The sequence below is a fragment of the Schistocerca gregaria genome, chromosome 1 (genome assembly GCF_023897955.1).
Source record: "Schistocerca gregaria isolate iqSchGreg1 chromosome 1, iqSchGreg1.2, whole genome shotgun sequence".
NCBI lineage: Eukaryota > Metazoa > Arthropoda > Insecta > Orthoptera > Acrididae > Schistocerca > Schistocerca gregaria.
Window position 1 is genome coordinate 562,346,968 of NC_064920.1, and position 12,040 is coordinate 562,359,007.

General features: G+C 44.2%; 1 protein-coding gene across 1 annotated transcript in view; it reads right to left on the reverse strand.

The window, feature by feature from the left end:
- The window catches only part of LOC126285999 (zwei Ig domain protein zig-8-like), a 138,659-nt gene that overhangs the window by 33,112 nt on the left and 93,507 nt on the right, over positions 1 to 12,040 (reverse strand). The window contains exon 2 of the mRNA XM_049984880.1: positions 10,560 to 10,720. Within this exon, the coding sequence (XP_049840837.1) occupies positions 10,560 to 10,720 (161 nt within the window). The remainder of the gene's footprint in view (positions 1 to 10,559; positions 10,721 to 12,040) is intronic.

Consider the following 12,040-nt stretch of genomic DNA (forward strand, 5'->3'; position numbering starts at 1 on the left):
CGCGACAGCGTGGACGTGAACCGTATGTGCAGTTGACGGACTTTGAGCGAGGGCGTATAGTGGGCATGCGGGAGGCCGGGTGGACGTACCGCCGAATTGCTCAACACGTGGGGCGTGAGGTCTCCACAGTACATCGATGTTGTCGCCAGTGGTCGGCGGAAGGTGCACGTGCCCGTCGACCTGGGACCGGACCGCAGCGACGCACGGATGCACGCCAAGACCGTAGGATCCTACACAGTGCCGTAGGGGACCGCACCGCCACTTCCCAGCAAATTAGGGACACTGTTGCTCCTGGGGTATCGGCGAGGACCATTTGCAACCGTCTCCATGAAGCTGGGCTACGGTCCCGCATACCGTTAGGCCGTCTTCCGCTCACGCCCCAACATCGTGCAGCCCGCCTCCAGTGGTGTCGCGACAGGCGTGAATGGAGGGACGAATGGAGACGTGTCGTCTTCAGCGATGAGAGTCGCTTCTACCTTGGTGCCAATGATGGTCGTATGCGTGTTTGGTGCCGTGCAGGTGAGCGCCACAATCAGGACTGCATACGACCGAGGCACACAGGGCCAACACCCGGCATCATGGTGTGGGGAGCGATCTCCTACACTGGCCGTACACCTCTGGTGATCGTCGAGGGGACACTGAATAGTGCACGGTACATCCAAACCGTCATCGAACCCATCGTTCTACCATTCCTAGACCGGCAAGGGAACTTGCTGTTCCAACAGGACAATGCACGTACGCATGTATCCCGTGCCACCCAACGTACTCTAGAAGGTGTAAGTCAACTACCCTGGCCAGCAAGATCCACGGATCTGTCCCCCATTGAGCATGTTTGGGACTGGATGAAGCGTCGTCTCACGCGGTCTGCACGTCCAGCACGAACGCTGGTCCAACTGAGGCGCCAGGTGGAAATGGCATGGCAAGCCGTTCCACAGGACTACATCCAGCATCTCTACGATCGTCTCCATGGGAGGATAGCAGCCTGCATTGCTGCGAAAGGTGGATGTAAACTGTACTAGTGCCGACATTGTGCATGCTCTGTTGCCTGTGTCTATGTGCCTGTGGTTCTGTCAGTGTGATCATGTGATGTATCTGACCCCAGGAAAGTGTCAATAAAGTTTCCCCTTCCTGGGACAATGAATTCACGGTGTTCTTATTTCAATTTCCAGGAGTGTAGTTCCGCGTAGTCAGCGCGTACACAACTCTCCCACTAGAGCGCGCACCGCTAAGCACAACAGGGCAGGCACAGCGCTTGTCCGTCTCCGCTCTACGAGACGGCGCTGCCATAAGAACGTACCAAATTTTGCTTCCGCTGATCCGCATGTTAACATGTAACGCAGCCAATGAGATTTCTGCTAACGTAAAACCGTTTCTCCTCATGGATACACTGGCGGAAAATATCACAGTTTCAAGTACCATGAGGTAACAAATTAGCTTTCCTTTAAATACACGCTAACGGTGGTGATCGTAGTGAGTTGACGTCAGTAAAGAATGCCTTTCAGGTAACAAGGACGTCGTTACCAACAGATCACTGCTATTGAACGAGGTCGTGAAAAGAAGTGGGACGTTCCTTCTGCAATAGTGCAGAAACACTTGTCAGGAATATACCCAAAGTATATGACTGCTGACAGCGAAGTTCAGGAGACAGTACGATCAAAAGAAGACTGGACTCCGGACACCGACGTGGCACTACCGAAAGGGAAGAGCATTGCGCACTGCGCATGGCTCTGTCACATAGTACTGCATCTGCAGCAGCGATTTGAGCAGCAGTTGCCACTACAATGACCAGACGAACTATGACAAATCTGTTATCTGAAGGACAGTTCCGAGCGAGATACACTGTTGCGTGCATTGCAATGAACCAAAAGTACTACCATTTGCGATGTCAATGACTTCGAGCGAGGCTTTATTAGAGGGCAGAGTGGTGGAGCTTTATTGTGTTTCCCGATGAAAGCTAGCTCTACCAGGGTGCTAGTGATGGTCGAGTGTTGGTTAAAAGGAGGCCAGTTGGGGGCTTGCTACCAACCAGTCGGTGGGCTAGACGCACTAGAGTTATGGTCTTGGATGCCATTTCTTATACCAGCAGCATGACTCTTATGGTTATCCCACGCACCATGAGTACAGGTTTGTACGTCAGTGTGGTGATTCGATCTGTAGTTCTGCCATTGTGAACAGCGATCCAGAGGGTATGCTGCAACTGGATAACGGTCGATCACATGCCGCAGTTGTAATTCATCATCCTTGACCGGCTCAGTCACCAGATTTGTCTCTAGTCGAACATATATGGGACACGAATGGACGACATCTCCAGCGTCATTAACAAACAACATTACCGTCCTTGTATTGACCGACCAATAGGCATTCTCAACCGGCGCCTGTACAACACAATACACGCACGTTCGCATACTTGCTTTCAACATTTTGGTGTTTACACCGGTTATTAATGTAATAGGCTCTTATCATTTGCAATGACTTGTTGCATCACGACTACGTTAACCTGTGATCGTGCGATGTTAATCACTTAAACATGTTACCTAGACAAACGTATTTCCGAAATCTCATTCCTTACAATGATTTATTTTTTGGTGTAGCAATTTTTTTTCCGTCAGTATATATTTATGTAGATGATATGCATGTATTCGGGAAATTCTCCGTTCTCTTTTGTTCACTGTATTACAATTTTAAAAATTAAAAATATGAATACGCTTTTACTGTGAATTTTAGCCTGCGTATTTATTAAAATCTTAGTTTGAAGAGAGGTACCACTATTAAGAGAGACACAGCAATTAATGTAACAAAAAAATCAATTTTTATGGATGCAAGTGCGGCAATCAATGGATGGAACATATACAAAGACGAATGTTTATCTTCACTTTAATTACGTCTGCTCATGCAAAAGTTCTTCGAATCTTAGCAAATTTTATGTAACATTTCAGTCAACGAATTTAGCAGATAATCAATGGGTCATTACCGAAATGTAACGAGTGATTGACACTCAAGAATGTTCTACGGAAAGTGAAGCTGCACCTGAAATAAATTACCGCTCGGTTAAATCGACAATGACACTTTACCATCTCAGCAATACATTAATTCCATACAACTTTTAAACGTGCTTCCGGAACATGGAAGGCTTCATTGTTTTTGCCTTAAGGCTGTCATTGTATGTTGATAATGGTGACTGTCAGGATCTTGCCGGCGTCTCGAAGAAAATATTTAGGTCCTAAGTGTCCACGATAACTGGGTGGCTATACCCCCTGAAAAGGAACTGGGACACCGGTGTTTCGCTGGCTGATGAAACAGTGGTAAATATATTCTGCATACGACTCTGAAGCGCACAGTGATTGCTGCTCAGCGTTATACCACATTTAGTGTTCGTTCCCATTCCAACAGCTTATGGAACCTGGCGATAGTATCGGTTTAAATGCTTCTGTGCTCGCTCAAATTACTCTAATCTTTTCTTCACCATCTCTACAACGCGATAAATAACAATTGAACAGTATTTCCCTATTGTTAACTTAATGCAGTCATGGTAGTAATGGGCCCCTGAGGCCCCATATTCGCATCGACGGTGATCTGGCTCAAAGATATCTGTTCGCCCAGTGCGGCTTTGCGGAAGCGACGCGACATCCGTCCTGTGCGGTGATTTACGTGTTTGGGTAGATTGTCGCTGCAATAATGAAGTTCCACACTTGAGGTGCTAGACCTCCGAAACCGATAGTCTTTTCTACTCTCCTGTTTGCAATCATGCAAGCATCTAATAGCGACTAACCCAGCTAATCAATAGTCGGTCGACCGCCTTCACCAGACACCTATCTATAACGCCCGTACCGCACGCCGCAACTAACCACAATGTTCGGGCGTCATACACGATTCACCTTCAACAAGCACCAACTTTCCGGTGCCTCCTGGCCATTCAGTTTACAACGTGTAAACAAAGTCTTTAGCAGGAATGCTGAAGTCTGTGCCAGCAGCGATCTCTCGTTTCTGCAAAGCAGCCCATGGGAAACTGTACAAATCGGGAAATTTGTGGTAAGAACTATCAGATCAGACTGTTGAGGTGCTCTGAGCACTATGCGACTTAACTTCTGAGTTCATCAGTCCCCTAGAAGTTAGAACTAATTAAACCTAACTAACCTAAGGACATCACACACATTCATGCCCGAGGCAGGATTCGAACCTGCGACCGTAGCGGTCGCTCGGCTCCAGTCTGCAGCGCCAAGAACCGCACGGCCACTCCGCCAGGCGACTGCTGAGGTCTTCGGTCTCTAGGCTTATGCAGTAAGTATTCCAACTTAAACTTACTTACGCTAAGAATAGCACACACACCCATGCTTGAGTGAGGATTCGAAACTCCGACGGGGAGAGACGAGAAACTGTACAAAAAATGGTTCAAATGGCTCTTAGCGCTATGGGACCTAAGATCTGAGGTCATCAGTCCCCTACACATAGAAATACATAAACGTAACTAACCTAAGCACCCCGCACACATCCATGCCTGAGGCAGGATTCGAGCCTGCGAACGTAGCAGCAGCGCGGTTGCAGACTGAAGCGCCTAGAACCGCACGGCCACAGCGGCCGGCGGTAACTGTACATTTTTATTTGGATGCTGCGAGTATTAGTGTACATTTATATCACAATAGCTTATAGAAAACTATTCTACATACATTTCCATTTCTATAAAGCCACACAGAAATTTATTTCTAAAGGAGTACATCACAGCTATGGCTTTCACCATTGGCAATGCATCGCGAAAGTTGTGTTGCACTGCAGAACAGATCAATTCGGGAATACTAAAAATTTCTCAGCTGAGTGGCCGAGTATATCGTCTGCAGTGGTGTCAGAGAGAGCGATAGAGCAAACCCAGCCTCGGTCCATCTCCGTAATGTTATGCAAGAAGCATTATTCGCTTCGTAGCTTCACTCACTGTGGGTTAGTCAAGAAGGGTTAATGTACCAAAGCAAATACTTAAGAAAATGTAGCAGGAGAGGAGACTGCTGAGGGTTAGAAATAAAGGACGGTTTGGTCATAATGAATGACAGTTAATAGCAAAAGCCCTTCTACAGTAAATAAGCCAGCAGGCACTCGATCGAAGGATCGGTGGTGTTAACATTCACGCTCTATTCTCTGATTACTTATAGGTAACTGTTTGCGCAGGATTGTTCCAGTTCTGCCGCACTGTTGGGAGAGAATGACTGCTTCTTCGTGAGCAGCCAGGAGCCATCTTCGAGACCAGAACGACAACTGCTGATGATGAACCACTACGGAGACTGGCAGCACGCATCTTCCAATCCACCACCACCTTGCTGAAAGGCGAGTCACTTTCGGTGAACAGCAGGACAACGTAAAAACGCAGTAATGCTGGTCACCATAGCAAGCGACAACACGGTAACGTGTACTGCCCGGTAGAGCAACAATTGCGGGCATCATGCCGTCCTTCTACACCATAATGGGGGGTCGGGAGGGAGAGGAATTGCGGGGGTGACCGAAAACTCTGACATACTCTCACAGGTCCAATCAGAGGACCACAGCAGGAGACGGACATGAGGGCTCGTCCCCAGTACCTAGCAGAGAACGGATGATGATGCCTGGATTTCAAAATTACTAAGTAAACTCATCTTACAATTGATTCTTCTGTTGCTGCACCCGCCGACGCATCCAGAAAACTTCCACGTCCATCATGACGTTAGTCAGCCGCGCGTGCTGGTCCCTGCAGTTCTACATTTCCCCTAACTCTTCCTAGATTGCGGCTGTATTAGAGAAACTGTTGCATGCCGTTGTATTCCAGCTGGATATTGTCCTTGTGGTGGAACGTGGGGACATGGTGGTCCGTTCCAAGACTCTTTGCTCGTTCGACAGTTGCGACTCTGTGCGCACGACCACTCTCCTCCACTGCCTGAGGACGCACCTGCACACGCCACGCCCCATACTCAGCTGAATCGCTCTCAGTGTCGGTCTGATCAGATGTAGTACGTGGCCTGACCACTTCTACAAATTAGCAGGGTAGGTCGTCCTGTATGTGTCCAACGCAAGCGTTCTTGGAACTGTCTTCTTTTCATGGAAACATTTGTGATATTAGTTTTGTCAAACGAAACGTTTTTTTCGTCATATCCTTCTGTCAGGATACTTCTAATAACAAATATATAATACAACGTGATACAAGTTGTTTTATATTTCCTTCGTTAGCAGAGTTAATATGTCTAGGACGTTACAGTAATAAGACACCATAACCTTTTCACTCTCTGCGAGAACTACGGGTGTCAAAACCTGTACGTGCGTCATGCTGCTAGCATGTGCTTCGCTACTAACTTATATTTCTTCACTAACCATCACACCTCGCTCATGGATTTAGCAACCACAGCCTACCGTTGGCACCTCCATCCGGGTTAAGGCAGAGGGCCTTTACATAAGCTTCCAGTTCCCGTTAGCGATACGTGCAATGAAATATCTGAGACCAGTCTTTTAAAATAACTTTAGTAAAATGGATATGACACTCACGTTTCCTAAAGAAGTAACATCCTTTATAAAATCCCTAAAATCGAAGTATTCCAGTGGGTATGATAACATATCAACAAAGTTAATCAAAGAGTGCTCATGCAAGTTGAATTCTATCTTAAGTTATTTGTGTAATCAATCTCTTATCTGAGGAACATTTCAAGACTGGCTAAAATATGCTGAAGTTAAGAGTCGTTACAAGAATGATACGAGATACCATCAAGATATTGACCAGTTTCACTTTTCCCAGCTTCCTCAAAGAGAAATCTATTTACACTTACAGTGAGAATGTGCGTAATTCATCAGATAATAAATTACAGGCTACTGGCTTTTTCTCTGATCTGTCAAAAGCTTTTGACTGTGTGAACCACAGCATTCTCTTAAGCAAATTAGAATATTATGGTGTCACCGGCAGTCCTGCGAAATGGTTTGAGTCTTATATATCTAACAGGAAACAAAGGGTGTCATTGCGAAATACCTGTGCAGTAAGCAGTCAGTCTTCATGTGACTGTGAATTAAATACATGTGGTGCTCCTCAAGGTTCCGAATGTGTCCATTGCTTTCTCTTGTGTACCTTAATGACCTGACATGTGTTACATAGCCAGATGCTAAGTTTCTCTTGTTTGCAGACGACACAAACATTGCAATACGTAGCAAGTCAAGTACACATTTAGAAATAGCTGCTAGTCAAATTTTCGCTCACATTAATAAGTGGTTTGAAGCTAATTCGGTGTCGTTAAACTTTAAGAAGACCCACTATACCCAGTTCAGAACCTTCAGGAGATTTCCTTCCAGCATGAGTATGACATATGACGACATGCAGATCGAAGAGATTGGCAGCGTTAAATTTCTGGGATTACATCTCGATAATAAATTCTGTTGGGATGGGCACAACACAGAATTGCTTAAGGGCCTGAACAACTCTGTATTTGCTGTGAGAATGATATCAAATGTAGGAGATACACAAAAACTTGCATACTTTGCTTACTCTCATTCTATTTGGTCATATGTGTTCATATTCTGGGGCAATTCATCAAACCGAACAAACGTTTTCAGGGAACAAAAGTGTGTGATAAAAATCATTTGTGGTGTTAATTCAAGAGAAACCTGTTCAAGGAACTTTGTATTCTAACCACTGTTTCTCAATGTATTTATTCCTTAATGAAATTTGTTGCAAGTAACACATATCTGTTTCCAACCAATAGCTCAATGCATAGTATCAATACTAGGAGTAAGGACAATCTACATACAGACCTAAAATCAGTCACCTTGGTCCAAAAAGGGGTCCAATATTCAGGAACACACACTTTCAATAAATTTCCAGCAATAATTAAAACTCGGTTTCAGATGAAGCACTGTTTAGACAGAGTTTGAAAGACTTTTTGATAGGTAACACCTTCTACTCCATTGATGAATATCTTCACAAGGACTGTTAAGTAAGCTTAAGTAAAAATATCGTTTAGATTTCAGTTTTGACAACACTTGGTCAGAACAGTTAAGATTAAGTATTTTGTGTATGATAGATTTATTCATAGTACATAACAGCGTGTCATTCTGACAGGGTGTTGATTTAGTCAATATTAGCTGTTACAGTTTACATCATTGTATTAACGTATTTCGACTATCTCCTGACAAATGAGCAGGGTAGTAACTATTATATTCAAATGTTTTACGTTTCTATGTTATATTTTCCGACATGTTCCACAACCACGAGAATCATGTAATTATTTGGGTCGAAGGAACGAAAACTGAATCTCATCTAATCTAATGGTGGCCCTTTAGGAATTACTCCTAACCACCATTACCAAAGTGATGATGATTGAACAAACCATAATTAACAAGCTGATGATCATTAACCCTTAGCGCTCTACCAGCGGGGAAGACCCGACCGCGTAATAATCGTCCTTAATCGCATTTAATTCGCTATAATTCGTATTCCAGGGCTCTCACCTCCGTACATCATGTACTGCAGTGTTCCGACATATATTGGTAAGCGATACAGCTACGAGGAGACGCATTTGTCGAACGCATACCGCCACTGTTCCGTTTCAAAGTTTCTTTAGATTACTTCAAAGGTGGTGTCCGGTACCATAACACCAAAAATAGTAAATTTGCGTGGTAATCGAAAAGCAATATGGGAGATCTAGTATGAAAGTGTGAGTGATATGAGTGATTTGAGCGATGACAGAAACAAAAAAACTGTGACAGCAGTTAGTAGCTTTATCATCTGGATGCTGCTTCCAACCAGAAAGCAAATTTGAGCCACAAGACATACAAAGCGATATTTCAGAAAACCGATGTTACACTGAAGAACCAATGAAGATCATCAAATCTCGATGACGATAAAAGACTATCAAAGCAACCACATTTACACTAATGAAAGGAGAAACACTAAGGTCTGTGCTATTCGCAGTAAGAGAAAGGGAAAACATGGTAGAAGGGAAACGGTCTACAACATAAACACAAATCCCAGAATACCAGGACACCACACCTAGAAGTAATGAAATACATCAAAAGAAAAACAAAACATCATACATCATGTATTCAGTGTCATAAAGATCGTGTAATTTATTTTAGTGTTCAGTTGATACACTATGTGATCAAATGTGTCCGGACACCTGGCGGAAAATGACTTATAATTTCGTGGTTCGCTCCATCGGTAACGCTGGAATTCAGTATGGTGTTGGCTCACTCTCAGCCTTGATGACAGCTTCCACTCTCGCAGACATACGTTCAATCAGGTGCTGGAAGAATTTTTGGGTAGTGGCAGCCCATTCTTCACGTAGTGCTACACTGAGGAGAGGTAGGTGACGCCTGGCACGAAGTCGACGTTCCAAACCTTCCCAAAGGTGTTTTATAGGGTTCAGGTAATGACTCTGTGCAGGCCAGTCCATTACAGGTATGTTGTTGTCGTGTAAACACTCAGGCACAGGCCATGCATTAAGAACAAGTGCCCGATAGTGTTGAAAGATGCAATCGCCATCCTCGAATTGCTCTTCAACAGTGGGAAGCAAAAAGCTGCTTAAAACATCCATGTAGGCCTGTGCTGTGACAGTGCTACGCAAACCAAAAAGGGCTGCAAGCCCCGTCCATGAACATCACGACCACACCGTAACACCATCGCCTCCGAATTTTACTGTTTGCACTACACACGGGTGGCAGATGACGTTCACAAGGCATTTGCCATACCCACACCCTGCCATCGGATCGCCACATTGTGTACAATGATTCGTCACTCCACACAACATTTTTTCCACTGTGCAATCGCGTAATTTACGCTCCATATACCAAGCGAGGCGTCGTCTGGCATTTACCGGAGTGATGTGTGCGTTATGAGCAGCCACCGGATCATGAAATCCTAATTTTCTCGCCTCCCGCCTAACTGTCACAGTACTTGCAGTGGATCGTGATGCGGTTTGGAATTCCTGTGTGATGGTCTGGATAGATGTCTGTCTTTTACACATTATGACCCTATTCAACTGTCAGCGGTGTATGTCAGTCAACAGACGATGTGGGCCTGTACGCTTTTGTGCTGCACGTGTCCCTTCACGTTTCCACTACACTATCACATCGGAAAAAGTGGACCTCCGGATGTTCAAGAATGTGGAAATCTCGCGTACAGGCGTATGACACTAGTGGCACCCAATCACCTGACCACGTTCAAGGTCCGTGAATTCTGCGGAGCTCCCCATTCTGCTCTCTCACGATGTGTAATAACTAATGAGGTAGCTGATAAGGAGTACCTCGAAGTAAATGGCAGCAAAGAGCACGTAATACGAAAAACGTATGTTTTTCGGGGTGTCCGTATACTTTTGATCACATAGCGTAGTTAGCTTTGGCATAATTCAATTGGAGGTTATTTTCAATAAAAATATTACGAGTGCCGTTGTTGTATAGAGTGAAAAAATATGTAAAGGGTTAAACAATTAGCACAGTAGTCGTCAATTTCTCCATACCATGTTCACTATGGTGCCCCACAAAAGCTTCTCTGTAATTTTCTCGCTAACTATAGGTGTAACAGCCGTAAAGCTGTGGGTTGCGGGAAATGAACAGAAGGAACAACTGACCGTCCTGTTGCCGAGGTTCTTGACGCGACAGTTAAGCTCGGCCGTCTTGCCCACCAGTCCTGTCAGGTTGTTGGGCACACTCGTGTCGAACTGGGGACCCGTGGCGGGCGTTGGCAGCTCCTGCAAGAAGTCCGTCAGGAACCGGCGGCTGCCTGTCGGTCCTGCAAACACGCCAAATAATAATTGTAATTAGGTGCCAAAAACGTGGTCCTCACAGTATTTCCGGAGGACTTTAGCGAAATAAAAGAGTTATCGACGATCAAATACGCCCTGAAATGATACATCTGGCAATTATAGTTCTATGAGTGAAAAAAAGAAATTTATTTCCCTCTTCTGATTTTTAAGTAACTTATGAATGCATGATGGGAACGTCTCGAGAAAAAAGCTACCCCAGAAGGTCTTCTTAAAAGGCGGCCTGCAGTTTCTAGGGACCCAAAACCTGCATGCAAGAAAGTGTCAGAGCATTATGAGAAGCCACTGTGGAAAACAGACTCAAAACGCAATAACTTTGTGGAACGTTGAAGATAAGGTCCCTTTTAAAAACTGAAAAATAATCCAACAATCAAAAGCTTTACATGAACAAAGAACTTCCATTTATGATATTACAGGAAACAAGATTCACAGACGAATATGCTACGGAATAAGCGAGCTATCGCCTCTTTAAAGGGAAAGAAGGAAATAATGGCAAACGAGGTATTTCAAATGGTGGAATGGCCATTTCTGTAATAAAGGGATTGACTCAGTGAGTAACATTTATTTTCTGTCAGAGAGAGGGTCGGTTGTAATATATTACTTTCGAAGCAAAAATTACACGCTGATAAACTGCCGTGCTCTTATAAATAAAGACAAAGGGAATAACCCCGGTATAACGGATTATATTTGGTAACTCTTAAAGACTGAAGTCTGCAGTATCCTATTTGAAATCGTTAATATGTTGTTTGCTGGTTTTAATTCTGCTATAAAAGTGTTTCACAAAATTGTCGGAGCCTTCCCAACCCACAACAGAAACAACAAAAAAGGTGAAAGATTAATCAGTCCTTGCAATGCCTCCAACTTAAAACTGGTGTCCACATAACTTATAAAGCTCCGCAGAAAAAAAGAAATAAACCTTGAAGATCACCAGATCCTAATGTTGCGGCTTCAAGTGTAGTAAGAAAAGAAATGGATGAGATGGGGAATGACTCTCTACCAATTATCCGGTTATAACTGCCCTCAGCCCTGGCAGCGGAGAATTGGAAAAGGCAGAGGAAAGTACAGCGTGACGCTGAGTTCGGCCTCTATGATCGCCAAATAAGAGGAAGAGAAGATATTTCTCTAATTTTTTTAAAAGTTATTTAGAAATATGGAACTCCTGCTTGAGAATGGACTCCTTTTTTATTTAAAACCCAATTATCGACCTGTTTTAGTCACATACCATCTCCTATTCAAAGACACAAAAAATATATGTAGTACACAGGAAATGTTACAAAATCTTTTCCAAG